This window comes from Mastigoproctus giganteus, chromosome 8 (genome assembly GCF_048544385.1).
Source record: "Mastigoproctus giganteus isolate SK-2022 chromosome 8, ASM4854438v1, whole genome shotgun sequence".
Lineage (NCBI taxonomy): Eukaryota > Metazoa > Arthropoda > Arachnida > Uropygi > Thelyphonidae > Mastigoproctus > Mastigoproctus giganteus.
In genome coordinates, this window is record NC_143582.1 from 147,379,708 (window position 1) to 147,396,902 (window position 17,195).

At 38.0% G+C, this 17,195-nt stretch overlaps 1 protein-coding gene across 1 annotated transcript in view; it reads left to right on the forward strand.

The window, feature by feature from the left end:
• Nucleotides 1–17,195, forward strand: part of Arl2 (ADP ribosylation factor-like 2) — a 116,929-nt gene that overhangs the window by 51,192 nt on the left and 48,542 nt on the right. Inside the window, exon 3 of the mRNA XM_090379809.1 lies at nt 6,656–6,818. Within this exon, the coding sequence (XP_090235935.1) occupies nt 6,656–6,818 (163 nt within the window). The remainder of the gene's footprint in view (nt 1–6,655; nt 6,819–17,195) is intronic.

The following is a 17,195-nucleotide window of genomic DNA, read 5'->3' on the forward strand; positions in this document are numbered from 1 at the left end:
CACCTCTATCAGATCACCTCGCTGGTGCCTAGTCTCCAGACACTGTAATTTGCAAAACTTAAGCCTTTCTTCGTAAGAGCACCCCTTTGATCCATTCACTAATCTTGTTGCCCTTCTCTGTAATCGTTCCAGCAGCTCTACATCCTTCTTGAAATGAGGCCTCCAGACCTGTATACAGTACTCTAGGTGTGGCCTGACCATTGCCTTATACAATGGAATAATCACCTCCTTATCCCTGCTGGAAAAATTCCTGTATATCATTGACAATACTCCATGAGCTACTCTTGCAGCCCGTCTGCACTGCTCAGAGAACTTCATATCTGCCTGCACAACCACCCCCAAGTCCCTTTCATTCTCTACCACTGTCAGTGTAGTACCACAGAGTTGATACGTTGCTCTGGGGTTGCTGTTTCCCATGTGTAGTACTTTACATTTGTCAATGTTAAACTTCATTTGCCACCTCTCAGCCCATCTGCTCAACCTTTCCAGATCCTGTTGCAGCAGCATAGTGTCAGTAGTGTCCTTGACAACCCTGCCAACCTTTGTATCATCTGCAAACTTGGACATTAAGCTTGATATACCATCATCAATATCATTTATAAATACAGAAAACAATAATGGACCCAACACTGAGCCCTGAGGGACTCCACTAATAACATTAGTCCACGATGAGCAGTGTCCATTGATTACCACTCTCTGTCTTCTCCCCCTCAACCACCCCTTTATCCATAGCAGCAATTTGCCTCCAATGTCACACTGCTCCAATTTGTGTAGCAGTCTTCCATGTGCAACAGTATCAAAAGCCTTTCTAAGATCCAAGTATATAATATCAAAGTTATTCCCTGCATCCAGTTCTTTTGTGACTGCATCATAGTATCCAATCAAGTTGGTCAGGCAAGACTTCCCCTTAACAAAACCATGCTGTGTCTGAGCTATAACTGAAGTCTTGTCTAAATGATCCTGCAGTGCTTCTTTAACCAGTGCCTCCATTAATTTTCCTGGAACAGAAGTTAAGCTCACAGGTCTATAATTACTTGTGTCAGCCTTTGATCCTCCTTTGTGAATTGGGGTCACATTTGCACATTTCCAGTCTATGGGTACCTCCCCTGAGTCCAAGGAAGCTCTCATAATTATGGCTAAGGGTTTGCTTACTTCCTTTGCTGTCTCCTTTAATATAACTGGATAGATCCTATCCACCTCCGGTGCCTTTCTTGTGTTTATCTTCAACAGTTTTTCCTCCACTTTACTCCCAGTTATTTCAAGATTTTGTAGCTTACTGCTAGATTTTGTAGCTTACTCTGGCATTCCCCTTGCTGAATAACTCTTCATGTGTGAATGTCGATGCAGGATCATCAACAGTTGACCCATCAATATCAAGTGGACCAATCTGATTCGTCCCCTTCCTTCTAGAGTTTACATAAGTAAAGAACTCTTTGCTGTTTTTCTTTGCATCCCTTGCCAAGGATTTCTCGTAATCTGCCTTCGCCTGCCTAACCTCCTTTGTAACTTGGTTGCATATCAACTTGTATCTATCATAGGCTTCTGTGTCATGTGTTAATTTGTAAGTATCCCATGCATTTTTCTTCTCTGCCATATGCCTCATTAGTTCATCTGACATCCATTTTGGCCTAAACCTTGAATAATATTTCTTAGTTGGTATGTAAAGCCTAGTAGCTTCCAAGATAAGTTCTTTGAATGCTTCCCATTGAATTTGCTGTTGGTAACATCATCAGTTGGTCCCACTGTATAGAATTTAAATACTGTCTCAGTCCATCGTAGTCGCCTTTACGGAAGCAATAACCCTTCCCTTTACCCCTAATGGTAGTTACCTCTTTGAGTAAATCACACTTCAGCACACTGTGATCACTGCCACCTAGTGGTTCATTTATCTGCAGATTCTTAATGCATGAAGAATCACTGCTGATAATCAAATCAAGAGTATTACTCCCTCTAGTTGCCTCCCGTACATGCTGATGTAGAAAACAATCATCCAATAAATCCACAAAAGCCCTGCTAGTGTGTGAGTAACCAGCCCCCAAATTCCAGTCAATATCTGGGAAATTAAAATCTCCCATTATAAGACTCTCTGATTTACTGGCCCACTCTATTTCCCTGTACAGTTCCTTATTATACTCATCAGAGTCATTAGGCCTATAGCACACTCCTACTCTCAATTTTGATCTCCCAATGCTATGTCACACCAAACTGACTCAACACTGCACTGTCCGGTGACGTCGACTGGCTTCACTTCCTTGGTTTTTATGTGTTTGTTAACTAATAGCATAACCCCTCCTCCCTTCCTATCCTGTTAATCCTTTCTGTACACATTGTAATCCCCAAATTCCAGTTCTGCATTCCTAATATCTGTGTGAAACCACATCTCCGATATCCCAAAAATATCCTCCTTTGATGTCTTGACCAGCACTTCAGATTCATCAAATTTATTTACTATACTTCTAGCATTGGTGTTCATGCAAGTATACATGCACCTATTCTATTCTTAGTTACCCCAATGTAGCCCATGTATTTATTTGTTTCATGATTTTATCAGTCCCTGAAAACCCCCAGCACCCTGACCTCCAGGTCGCTGCTCTTTCTAATAAAAGTAATGCAAGAATTGCCTTCACCTGTGCCTAAAGCTTCTTTTAGTCTGTGAATTCCCCCAAGCTAGCAGTTTCTGACCCACCTAACACTGCCTCAATAGCATCAGCAAACATTCTTGCACCCCTTCTATTTAAGTGTATCCCATCCCTGTAGAAGCATTTTCCCCGGTTAACAAGGACAGATCACACTTAGGAAAATTCTACCCAATGAGCCTTGCACAATCCCTCCAGGGCCGAACTGATTGACAAGGCCCTCATCATATCGTACTCCCTCCTGTCTTGTCTGGGCAGAATTGCTCACGCTTTGAAATTTAACCGTAAATCACAATTTTTTTTCAACATTGTCCTGTACCTGTTAAGTAAATCTGCAGATCTCCTACTCTTACTGTCATTAATGCCAACTTGTACAACAGTATCACCCTTTGTACCCTTAAAAGATGATATCTGCTCTACAACATCATAATTTTTGCCCGGTACAGACATACTTTGGTCCTATTCCATTTATTCTTTTTACACGATATGTTTCCCGTCTTCCTGACAATAGAGTCACCAACAATAACTAACTCCTGTGGGACCAGCACATTCTGCCCTGGAGATTGCTGCTGTGTTGCCTGATGTACAGTAGTGTTTCATTCGAATCTTTTGTTTCATTCGAAAAAAAAAGATTCGAATGAAACGTTTTTTTATATATTAAGTGGTAACCTACAAAAACTCTATCTAAAATAAAAATAACCAGCGTAACTAGAAATGTGCTATTTGAGTTGAGCTTGGCAGTGAGTTGGGCAGCTAAGAGCTTGATGGGCCCCTCATATTAATTTCTTCGAGGGCATCTACCCTTACACCTCAAGCTCTTGTTGATGCCCATCAGAGGGCTGAGTTGGTGCCTAATTTCTAGACACTTTCTGTACCTAGCATGCACAAAGACATTCTCCTTGGCTAGATCATTTTCTGTTTCAAAGAGCTTAGCAGACATTTCACAAGTTGTGCATTTTTTAGGCTGTGATGCGTTGGAGAATCGCTCGCCCTCAGTTCTCCCCCGAGTCACAGCACTCCTGCCACTTTGTGCCCACTGCTTTGCTGCTCTAGTCTGTGCATGATATTGAAAAATAATAAGATCAATAAATTTAATTAATTAATTATCAATACTACACTATCTAATAGAATCCTAAATACAGTGATATGTATTACACTATCTAGTTTTACATTGGAGCTACCTATTTACGACAAACGTTTGAATTCCATACCACTCTATACGAAAACAATGGGTGCAAGATTCGAATGAAACGTTTTTTTTATATATTAAGTGGTAACCTACAAAAACTCTCTCTAAATTTAAAATAAAAATAACCGGCATAACTAAAAATGTGCTGTTTCAGTTGAGCTTGCTGCTTGGTTCCATAATTTATCAATTACATAAGTGCAAAAATTCATTAAGTGAAATGTGTTATATAATGGAAATTAAATACATACCAAGTCTCCAACTTAATTAGAGTTATGCAGAAAGTTTAAAATCATCTCTTTAAAACTTACAAAGCATTTTCCCATATAAGCAATGCAAACATTATTGTAATTTACAGAAGTATGTGCAACAGATGTAAACTGTTATAAAACTTAAATGAATAAAAAAAAATTTGCATTCTAAAAAATTGATGCTCTTCCTTCATTTATATTATATCCTCTCAGTGAGTTTAATTTAGATATGTTATCTGAGGCAACCAAGCAAAACTTACAGAAAACAGCATTCTCTTTTCTTTATTCACTTTATATTTTTTTCTCCATACTTAAAACTCTATTCTTTCAACTCACTCACTTACACTGTATACTGAGGGGAGATTGGTAATTTTCTTATTTTTTTTTTTTTTTGTTGACAGACCAAAAATTTTTCTTCAGAGCCATAAAATTGTGTAACATGCTCCAAATTGTTTGAAAACAGCAAACAGTCGTAAAATATAGTTGTTTTTCAATACAGGGCATTTCAAAAGTGAGTCAATAATTTAAAGGTGAACTGTACAGACTGAAATATGCAAAAAAAAGCCTAGTAAACATGGGTCCTTAAGTGAACCGCTTTTGAGATATTGCACATTTCTGGTCGGGATCCCCCACTGACAAGGTGAACTGTACAAAGTTGGGATCCACCACTGACTTGTTTGTTTAGGTTAGTTTATGCTCATTCTCTCCGTTTCCCCTCTCTCAATGCTCTGAGACATAGCAGGCATACTAGTACTTGTCAAAGGATAGTCAACATGGAAAGAGGTTACAGCAATGAAGAGTATGCGGACATGCACTTCATGTATGGTAAAACCAATGGCAGTGCACTTGATGCTGCACATTTGTACCAAAAAGCATTTCCCTGCTGAAGGCAGCCCAACAGGTCCACATTCATCAGGGTACATCAATGCCTTAGAGAACATGGGCACTTCGCACATGGGATTCAAGCAGGTAGGCCCAGAATCATAACACCTGATGTTGAGGAAAAAGTGTTAGAAAGAACATGTAAAATCCTGTGGTGTTGAAACCAAAAATTAATTATGTTCAATAAAACCACCCTTAGCAAAGGATTCACAACTTTTTGCTAAACTAGTGCTCCCATAATTAGTGGCAGATCTTAACAGAAAATGTGCATTATCTTGAAAACGGTTCATTTGCGGCCAGATGTTCACTGGGACTTTTTTGCTTATTTTAATGTGTACTTTTCACCTTTAAATTATTGACCATCATTTTTGAAACACCCTGTATGCAAATCTGTTATGATCTATGACAGGGAGTTGTTCTGAAGAGCAAAGGCCTGCCCACTGCTGGTCAACTGCTCATTGGCTTTGTGAGTCATTTTTAATCAGTGATTAAAAGTTTTCCAACCCAGTGCATCCTACATGAAGCATAAGCTCACCAGTGCTGTATTGATATTACAGACAGTATCGATACAGCTTTCATCTATTTGTGTATGATGTGGGGAGGGGAATCGGACTGTATTGTAATAAAATATAATTTTAAACAGCTTTGTACATAACTCAATGAGTGCCCATATATCCATTACATAAGAAAGATAAATTTGATTGTGTAAGGCCTGGTGTGGCTGAAATTTTTACTTATGCCTTACACCAACTTTGAGTGGCCAAGGGTCAGTCAATGCAGGGCTCCTTTGTTATTTGGGCCCTCCACACACACACACACACACACACATGCATGTTTTGCATTATGGTTAATCCGGTCCCCCTGCCTGAAATTTGTAGCAGCCTTTTCTTATTCATTCAGTAATGAATGAATAAGGAAAGGCTGCCAATATGAGAACTAATCCAATCACAGGCTGATACCTTTTCATTAAGGTAGTTTGAAATTATTAAGTATATTTATCAGTTGGCATTGTTACATTGCCAACAAGGTTTCAACTGTAATTGTCATTTCTGGAACAACTGCCAAAAGTACTATCAGCATTAAGAACTCTAGCTGCAAGGAAGTGCAACTGGGGCAAAACTAGATTGATATTCTTGCTGCCACAAACTAAATAGATGATTTATCTTATTATTGTGCATGCTTTGTGGCCCTCCATATCTTTACACCACATTGCAATATTAATTGCAGTGGAGGGGACCTGTATAAACCGTGTTGTGGACATAACCATTCTGCAGTTCGATGATCGCTGGCATACTTTGTATACATGCTTTACATATTGTTTTACACTATAAAACTCCAGCTGATTTTCATTTCATCCCCCCCCCCCTCCTTATTTTGAATGCATCCCAGTTGTGGTTTTGTATTGTGTGACTATTTGCTATATAGAAATCACATCAAGCTGATGTAGAAATTCTTTGCTTTGAAAACTCTTTGTCACTAATAATTAACTTCCTAACTTATTTTATATTTTTACTCTATTTTTTTTCTCTGTTTATGTTTAGATTCAGCTGCTTTCGGTCTTTGATTTTTCAGTTTGATTAGAATTTTATGCATAAGGTTAATTTAGTTTATTATTTTTAATAGCAATATAGAAAGAGCATAAAGCTTGGTGATAGTCTTTGTAATATTTATAGAAAGATAAAATTAGCCATTCTTTTCAGATTTAAGTTAAATATGTGGGATGTTGGAGGCCAAAAATCACTGCGATCATATTGGAGAAATTACTTTGAAAGTACTGATGGGCTTATATGGGTAGTAGATAGTGCTGATCGGCGTAGACTACAAGATTGTAAAAATGAACTTCAAGCTTTGCTAGAAGAGGAGGTTAGTACTGTCTAATTAATACATTTTTCTATTCAGAACATTGTATTGATTATACTTAAACAATTTGTATATAGGTATTAATTTTTATTATCACAACTCTTATAAAAGCCATATAAAATAGTGTTAAAGGTCAAATTAAATTGTGTTGCTGAAATTTAGTTTTTTTTTTTTTTTGCTAATTCACTCTTTCACTTAAGAAAAAAAAAAGTTTACATTAGTGATCAATTTGGTATTATTATCCCTTTTGGAGTACATACATAAATTTACAATTTATGTGGGCAGGCTCCATACATAAATTTAAGTTTTCCAAGATTGTTTCAAGGATATTACTAGATTAAAAAGTAATACATTTTATGAATTTTTTTAAATTTTTGATTTGATTTTTGGCAATAATTTCACTCTTGATATTTAAAACCATTTATATATAAAGTTTTCATTTTTACAATTTTAAAGAATTCCACAAAAGACTTCAAGGCCAGCTAGTAGCAGAAACCTCACTACTCTGAAGTTTTGGCTCACATCAGTGAGGCACTAATGAAAGGGTTAAGCAGATTAAAAGGAGGTGCGATTGCTGAAAAGTGTATCCAACTAAATTTCACAAAGCAGTTTAAACCCCCGGACTTTTTACAACATTCATATTGACAGGTCACAGCTCCCTAAAGGCAAAACTAACCTCCTTAGGGCTAACTGATAACCCAATTTGCACCTTTGGTGAGAGTGAGGACTGGGCACATTCTATATGAATGTATAATTTATGACATCCCCCAGAACACAGCCAATAGCACATGGCCCTCTTCCAAGGGGAGAAGAACAGCTATTCATTATAAAAGATGAAAATTATAAAGCCTTTACAACCTTCACACAGAAAATATTCAAAATGCACAGAACTATCCAAAGGATGGCAATTCAGCCCCCCCCCCCAGCAATTAAACAATAATCAATAGTCAAAATTGCCCTCGTCTCCCACCACGGCCAGATGATGACCTAATAACTGTCAGGACAGCAGTATTCTGTGCCCTGACAGGACAAACCGGATTGACCTGGGTACCTCCGAGGACTACCTTTCCATGTGCAGGAACCTGGGGCCCCTACATCAAATAAGTAATCATGTGGGAGAGGGAGATGTACAGGCAGCCAACCAGGGAAGCAGATTACCTGAAAAAATATCAGTAAGCTGGTAGCAAAGGGAAACAATGTAGAATGAATAGGCTGGTGACCGAGTGAAAGAGTGAATTACGACTTATGGAAAAAGAGGTTAATGTCAGTTTTGGTGAATGAAAGAAAGAGTGACCCAGCATGAGGGAAAGAGAGTGAATGAGTGTTATGGTGAATGGGAATGAGTGGAAGAGCAAATGTAATTAGCTGAAAGAATACAAAGCTAATAATAACTTACACCACTTTATATATACTAACAACACAAACACTATCACTGCATTCTCCCCTGGCCTGCAAAAAAAAACTTACAGCTAGGCCTACACCACAACTGAAGAATAACAGTAAGTTGAGGTTCCTAGAGAGTGCAGTGCAGAAAGCAAGTGTCAAACAAATGAAATGAAAGGAAAGCGAGAAGAATGAACGAGAGTGTAAGTGTGTGAGAAAAAGAACACAAACCATAAATTTTTTTATGGTAAAATTAATAAAAAGTAATCAAAAAAATAAAAAGTAATTAAAAATTAACCTAACTGCCCTCTTCTGAATGGAATCTAGAAGCCTGAGAGAGGTTTTGGGGGCACCACCCCAGATGTGAGAACAATGTTCCATGGTAGGGCAGATTTGCGATTTGTACAGAGTGAACAGCTGTTTGGAAGAAACGTAGTGCAAAGTGCGAAAGAGAAAACCAAGTTTTTAGGTGCAGAGGAAGCAATATTTGTATTGCTTTCTCTGTTTGTGGCAAGAGAGAGATTAGAAGTCAGGGTAATCTCCAAAAGAGATATATCAACTTGCCTAGAAATTGGAATGTCACCAAAGATAAGCATAGGAACAGAAGAATCCTTTTCGCAAGATATAAGACAAGACTGGGTTTTAGAAGGATTGAAATCAACTAAGTTGTATTTGCCCCACTGGAGAATTACCTGGAGATCAGCATTTAAGGAATTGGTAAGGGATATTCTAGGAGTTGAAGCTGATTGAGCAGGGCAAGGTTTCTCAAAATAGAAAGTAGAATGCAATGTGCTGTCATTGGCAAAACTATGGATAGGATTTCCAGTCAATGGAAGAAGGTCATTAATATACAAGAGGAAAAGAATGGGGGAAAGAACTGAACCTTGGGGGACACCAGCATTAGTGGAGAAGTTAGAAGACAGAGAGCCATCTACTATCACCCTCAGTGAGCGATCAGAGAGAAAACTGGATAACCAATTACAAAAAAGTTGGCAAACCATAAGATAGAAGCTTGTTTAGAAGACCTTTATGATTGAAAGCCTTTGAAATGTCAAGAGCAACTGCTTGTGTTTCACCGAACATTTCCATTGAATTTGTCCATAAATGGGTAATATGAGCCAGAATATCGACACTGATGAAATCCATACTGGCAATCATTGATCAGACGGAAAGTTTCTAGGTAGTTTAAGGGTTGGTGGTTAATTGATTTCTCCATTACTTTAGAAAGAGTAGAAGTAATTGGATGGGAGAGATTTGTTGGCCTTTTTAGGAACTGGCTGGATATGAGCAAATTTCCAAACAGAAGGAAAAACCCTTTGGAATAAGAAAGTGAAAAAAGATGGCAAAGAACAGGAGTAAGTTCAGGAGCACAGGTTTTGAGAACAAATGGAGAAATACCATCAGGACCTGGAGCTTTCTTAGTATCAAGATTCGTCAAAATCCTTCTGACATACTTTTGATGGAAGACCACAGGAGGCATTGAATGTGGCTTGTTGAGAATGGTGGAAGGTGTTTTACCAAGATCATTAATACAGGAATTGGTAGAAAAATGTTATGCTTGCAGGTCAGCTTTATCCTTGGCTGAAGTAACACCAGAACTATCTGCTTTTGACAGAGTTGGGAGCAGAGATGGGCAAATGTTGCGGCCAAATATATCTTTAGCAAGAGACCAGAATGCTCGGCTACCATTAGGGCAAGAAGCAAGTTTTCTATCATAGCCTGTCCAAAATCTAGTTTGGACTGATTAATAACTGCTTTACAATTGTTGTGAGCTTTGATGTAGGCAGAAATTGAAACTGAAGAATTGGAAACAAGCCAATTACGATATTGAATGTTCTTCTCTTGAACTGTCTTAGCACATTTATTGGAAAACCAAGGTTTAGATAAAGGACGAGATTTTAAAGTGGAGTGTGAAATAAAGGATTACATTTCTACAAGAATAATTTCACCGACACAATCTGAACAAACGTTGACATCAGAAGTTTTGAAACAGTAATCCGACCAAGGAAAAGAAGGAAAGAAATTGCACAGGTCATCCCATTTTGCATTCTTGTAATGCCAAACAATACGAGATTGGGAATAGCCATGAGATAAAGGCTCCATTGGAGAAGAGACAATCACTAAGTTGTGATCTGAGATGCCTAAAGGACTACTCATTTCGACCATATACTTAGAAGGGTTTTTTGTGAGAAAAAGATCAAGCATGTTGGCTGTTGGTTAGGATTGTCTGGTATTCTTGTAGGTAAATGAACAATCTCTGCGAGGTCATATGAAGTAATTGCAAAAGCCTCAGCATCTCAACCAGCTGGGTCGGTGTGACTAGAAAACGGAAGCCAGCTGGACACCATTGGGCACCAAACCTTGGGCACCTGCTTACGTTGGTTCAGACCTGGGTGATACCCACAGTGTGCTTGTGTATTGAGGTTATACCAAGGATTACTGATGATCCCACCATCGTTGAAGGTGCAAGCAGAGGATTTGGCTGTCACAGACCGTCCAGACTTTGCCGAAATTGGGTCTACTTGGCTTGAATGTTACCGAATATCAGTTCCATCAGTGTTTTAGACTCCCAGGTAGCAAGTACAGCTTGTCTGGCATATCTGAGAGAATGCCTGTGACAACCTTAAGGACCAAAATGTTTACAGTTAATTACACACTAACCTTAGTTTTAATCTTTTATATCCTTCCTTCTTTAGCTTAATTATTAAGCATTAGTATTTTTAGTATTTCACTAATTAGTAAGCATTAGTGAGTAATTACAATACACCATTGCATCCCCCCCCCGGTGTAAAGTGTAAAGTGTATTCGTGTCAAACGGCACCAGGGGTTTTCCCCCATCTCCGCGTAGTATACATTGTCATGTGAAACAGAACACTGTTGAGGCCAGAGATTTAAAAGTGTATGGATTTTTTACATGTGTACTGTCGTGTACCGTTGTTCATCTGGTCATTTAGCCGCTGGACCCCTACTGAGGCCCAACGTTGCCCACACTTGGCCCCGTCGAGGCAGACCAGGTACACCAGTCTGTGAGAAAGAGATGGATGAGTGACTAAATATATATATACACAGGTAGTTCTCGACTTTACGAGTTAATTCGTTCCTAGCGAGCGCTCGTAAAGCAAAATCTCGCAAAGCGGGAATTTATTTCCCATAGACATAATGTTAAAAATAGGGGTTACGTTTTCAACAATGAAATTAGTTAGCTGATTAGTTTATGTTTAAACAATGATTGCTTTATCCAAAGAAATGAAAACATAGCCTATAAAATCAAGCAAATTATAATAATAGAGAAATTATTTATGACTGACAAATGTTAAAGAACGTTTATTCTTCATCATTATCGACTAAATGCACACTCGTTGATCACTCATTATTGGCTCGGCACTCGTTGGTTTGTTGCACAATGAGTTGTCTTCTTCAGAAATGCTTCAAGGGGTGTTTATTTCCAAGATAATCTCTTCTCTTTTCTTTATAAATTTCAATAGCATGCATAAGCATTTTTTAACTAAATGCACAAATTGCAACTAACACGATTTGCACGGAGTAACAAGTTTACGAAGCTTTAAAAAAAAGGAACGAAGAGAAGATTCTGAAAATTTAATTATGTTTTTTATATGATTGAAGATTTCAGTAAAGGGCAAACACATTTCACCTTAATAATGCAAAAACCCACACAATTCCAGCTATCGGTATTTTTGCAAATGCAGTAAGATCGAGTTTACTACTCGTTTATAATTGCTAACACTAACAGAAAAGCCTAATAAACCGAAAAGTTCAAATTGTTTTTATTGTTTTTTGGTCGTTACACTCAGAAATGTGCTTTAGAAAAATATCACAAAGGCGTTCAAAATTGGTTCTTATAACGATGAAAGTGTAGTGTGTTTATTAATGATTTTAATTGGTAACTAATACAATTTACACTATAAAAACAACCTTTTAGGGAGTTATATAACGAAAATTTGAACTTCGGAGGTCGTGGAATGAATTACCAAAAAACAGTGTATTATTGGGTTCACATTATGATGGTAACCGATTAATATCATAAAGCTGGGTACACTGTATAGTATAGCTACACGCATGGTTTGAAATGCAGTATTTATGAATGTTTAACATTCATTTTTTTGCAATTAATTTTCATATTTTCAATTTTGTTGATACTTGCAAAAAAAAAAAAAACTCATAAACCCGGGAACTTGTAAAGCTAGAACTGCCTGTGTGTGTGTGTGTGTGTGTGTGTGTGTGTGTGTGTGTGTGTGTGTGTGTGTGTGTGTGTGTGTGTGTGTGTGTGTGTGTGTGTGTGTGTGTAAAACCAAACAGAAAAAAATATATATAAACTATGAGAAAAAAGTATAAAAATAGAATGTAAATAGAGTGAAAATTCAGATTATGAATGAAGTAAATGTGTGTCCCTGCCAGCTAACATATCCCACCTCCGGAGCGGGATGGGTAGTTTGACCTTCCTACCGGATTCGACAAGACATGAACCTGACAACCATCACCAGCAAAGACATACTGCAGCCTTACTGCCAACATGCCATTTGGCAATCTGAACTTTCAGAGTTCAGATTGCCAGATGTTTCAAAGTTTCCTTTAAAACCCCATCCCCAGGCATTGAATGGGAGGATACGAGTCTCTGGCTCGTCCCTGCTGACATCTTTAGAAAAGCCTACTCTGTCGTCCCCATCCTTCTATCTGTTCCCCCCTCCCTTTTTTTTTTAATATATATATATACAGGCAGTTCCCACTTTGCAAGTTTCAGTTTTAAGAGTGTTTTTTTTTTTTTTTTTTTTTTCCAAATATCAACAAAATGAAAAATATGAACGTTAATTGCAAAAAAAAAATATTGAATGTTACACATTTATAAACACCGCATTTCAAACCACACTTGTAGATATACCATACAGTGTACCCCGTTTTATGATATTAATCGATTCCAAAGACGTATCGTGAAAATATTGTAATGTGAACCCAATGACACATTGTTTTTTGGCAATTCATTCCACGACCTTGGAAGTTGAAATTTTCACTATATAGCTCTCTAAAAGGTCGTTTTTATAGTGTAAATTGTATTAGTTACCAATTCAGATCGCTAAAATGCACTACATTTTCATCGTTATCATATGTTCTGGTATAAGAGCCAATTTGGAACGGCTTTGTGATATTTTTCTAAAGCACGTTTCTGGAGGTCACTACCATAAAACAATAAAAACAATTTGCACTTAAAATCCAGTTTATTGGCCTTTTCTGTTACTGCAATGAATTATAAATGCAATAACTCCATGTTATTGCATTTGAGAAAATAATACCGATAGCTGGAATTATGTGGTTTTTTACGTTGGTCAAAATGTGTTTCCCCTTTACTGAAATCTATAATATAAAAACATAAATAAATTTTCAGAATCTTGTCTTCATTCCTTTTTTTTTTTTTTTAAGCTTTGTAAACTTGTTACTCAGTGCAAATCTTGTTAGTTGCAATTTGTGCATTTTGTTAAAAAATGCTTATGCATGCTATTGAAATTTATAAAGAAAAGAGAAGAGATTATCTTGGAAATAAACACCTCTTGAAGCATTTCTGAAGAAGACAACTCATTGTGCAACAAACCAACGAGTGCCGAGCCAATAATGAGTGATCAACGAGTGTGCATTTAGTCGATAATGATGATGAAGAATAAACGTTCTTTAACATTTGTCAGTCATAAATAATTTCTCTATTATTATAATTTGCTTGATTTTACAGGCTCCGTTTTTATTTCTTTGGTTAAATCAGTCATTGTTTAAACTTAATTCACTTCCTAAGCACTTCCTAATTCATTTCACAAATATGTCTCAATTCTAATTCAACGATGTCCATTTCCACTTTCAGTCTGCCAAACCCCATGTACTTTTTCTGACAGAATCTCAGTTATTGGTTGATTCAACTACTTGTCATCTCAGATGCCCAAATTATTCGCTGTGTGGTACTTGTGCAAATGTCCGTTTTGATATTCCCTGTCAGAGACTTGGCAATTTGGAATCTCCTCTCTTTGATCTTCTCTGGCTTAAAATCTCTCTACCTCATTGTGTCAAATTCATCTGTTGTCTCTACCGTTCTCCCAACTCCACTAATCACTTGGAGCTCTTTGACATCCTTTCTTTGCAACTTGACTTTCTCCAGTCCAACTTTCCTAATAGTGAGGTAATTTTCCTTGGTGATTTTAATGTTCACAACTCCAGCTGGCTTCCGTTTTCTAGTCACACCAACCCAGCAGGTCGAGATGCTGAGGCTTTTGCAATTACTAATGACCTAGCACAGATTGTTCATTTACCTACAAGAATACCGGACAATCCTAATCATACAGCCAATACGCTTGATCTTTTTCTCACAAACAACCCTTCTAAGTACACGGTTGAAGTGAGAGGTCCTTTAGGCACTTCAGATCACAAATTGGTGATTGTCTCTTCTCCAATGGAACCTTTTTATCTCATAGCTATTCCAAACCTCATGTTGTTTGGCATTACAAGAATGCAAAATGGGATGACCTGCATGACTTCTTTTCTTCTTTCCTTGGTCGGATTACTGTTTCAAAACTTCTAATGTCAACGTTTGCTCAGATCGTGTCAGTGAAATTATTCTTGCAGGAATGGACTCCTTTATCCCACACTCCACTTTAAAATCTCATCATTTATCTAAACCTTGGTTTTCCAATAAATGTGCTAAGGCTGTTCAAGAGAAGAATGTTGCATATCGTAATTGGCTTGTTTCTAATTCTTCAGTTTCATTTTCTGCCTACACCAAAGCTCGCAACAATTGTAAAGTAGTTATTAATCAGTCCAAACTAGAGTTTGAACAGGCTAAGAGTAGAATGCTTCTTGCCCTAATGGTAGCCGAGCATTCTGGTCTCTTGCCAAAGCTATTGGCCGCAACTTTTGCCCATCTCTGCTCCCACCTCTGTCCAAACCAGATGTTTCTGTTGTCACTTCAGCCAAGGATAAAGCTGACCTGCTACCATCCCATTTTTCTTCCAGCTCATGTATTAATGATCTTGGTAAAACACCTCCCACCATTCCCAGCACGCTCCATTCAATGCCTCCTGTGGTCTTCCATCAAAAGGATGTCAGAAGGATTTTGATGAATCTTGATGCTAAGAAAGCTCCAGGTTCCGATGGTATTTCTCCACTTGTTCTCAAAACCTGTGCTCCTGAACTTACTCCTATTCTTTGCTGCCTTTTTTAACTTTCTTATTCCAAAGGTGTTTTTCCTTCTGCTTGGAAATTTGCTCATATCCAGCCAGTTCCTAAAAAGGGTGACAAATCTCTCCAATCCAATTATCGTCCCATTGCAATTACTTCTACTCTTTCTAAAGTAATGGAGAAATCAATTAACCGCCAACTCTTAAACTACCTAGAAACCTTCCGTCTGATCAACGATCACCAGTATGGATTCCGTCAGTGTCGTTCCACTAGAGATATTCTGGCTTATGTTACCCATTTATGGACTAATTCAATGGTAAGGTTTGGTGAAACACAAGTAGTTGCTCTTGACATTTCAAAGGCTTTTGATTGTGTTTGTCATAAAGGTCTTCTAAACAAGCTACCATCTTATGGTTTGCAAACTGTTTTTAGTAATTGGTTATCCAGTTTTCTCTCTGATCACTCACTGAGGGTGATCGTAGATGGCTCTCTGTCTTGTAACTTCTCCACTAATGCCGGTGTCCCCCCCAAGGTTCAGTTCTTCCCCCCCCCCTCTTTTCCTCTTGTATATTAATGACCTTCTTCCATTGACTGGAAATCCTATCCACAGTTTTGTCGATGATAGCACATTGCATTCCACTTTCCATTTTGAGAAACCTTGTCCTGCTTAATCAGCTTCAACTTCTCGAAAATCTGCTACCAATTCCTTAAATGCCGATCTTCAGGTAATTCTCCAGTGGGGCAAAGACAACTTAGTTGATTTCAACCCTTCTAAAACTCAGTCTTGTCTTATATCTCGCAAAAAGGATTCTTCTGCTCCTATGCTTATCTTTAGTGAAACTTCGATTTCTAGGCAAAATGATATCTCTTTTAGGGATCACCCTGACTTCTAATCTCTCTTGGCACAAGCACATTACAAATATTGCTTCATCTGCATCTAAAAAATTGGTTTTCTCTTTTGCTCTCGGGGTTACTTTTCTTCCAAACAGCTGCTCACTCTGTATAAATCGCATATCCGCCCTGCCATGGAATATTGTTCCCACATCTTGGGTGGTGCCCCCAAAACCTCTCTCAGGCTTCTTGATTCTATTCAGAAGAGGGCAGTTAGGTTAATTAATGATTCATCTCTAACAGAGTCTCTCCACTCGCTTTCTCATAGACGTACTGTTTCTGCTGCATGCCTCTTCTACAGATACTTCCATGGGCAATGTTCTTCTGAATTGGCTTCTATAATTCCCGCTCTCTCTCTCTCTCTCTCTCTCTCTCTCTCTCTCTCTCTCTCTCTCTCTCTCTCTCTCTCTCTCTCTCTCTCTCTCTCTCTCTCTCTCTTTCAAAACAGTCCGAACACTTGTCGCCACTAGCCAACATCCATTTACTGTCCAACTTCAAACCCACAGAACCAACTTTTCATCTTCTTCATTTATTCATTCAACTGCCGTTTTCTTAAACAACCTTCCTTCATACGTGTTTCCTGAAAATTATAGTCTACAGAAGTTCAAGTCCAATGTCAAAAAATATCTTCTTTCATCTTCTCAACCTCCAACCCAAGCACGGTACTAAGTATTATAGATTCTATTACCTCTCGTGTTTGGGGTTCACATAAAAAAAAAAAAACATAAACTAATTAGCTAACTAATTTCATTCCGTTGATAATGTAACTCCTATTTTTAACATTGTCTATGGGAAATAAATTCCTGCTTTACGAGGGCGCTAGGATCGAATTAACTCGTAAAGTCAGGAACTAGCTAGTGTCTTGCCACTGAAATCCTTAGAAAATAGGTGGCAGTGCCTGCCAGAGTACTTAAATAATCTACTGGGTGCCTGACC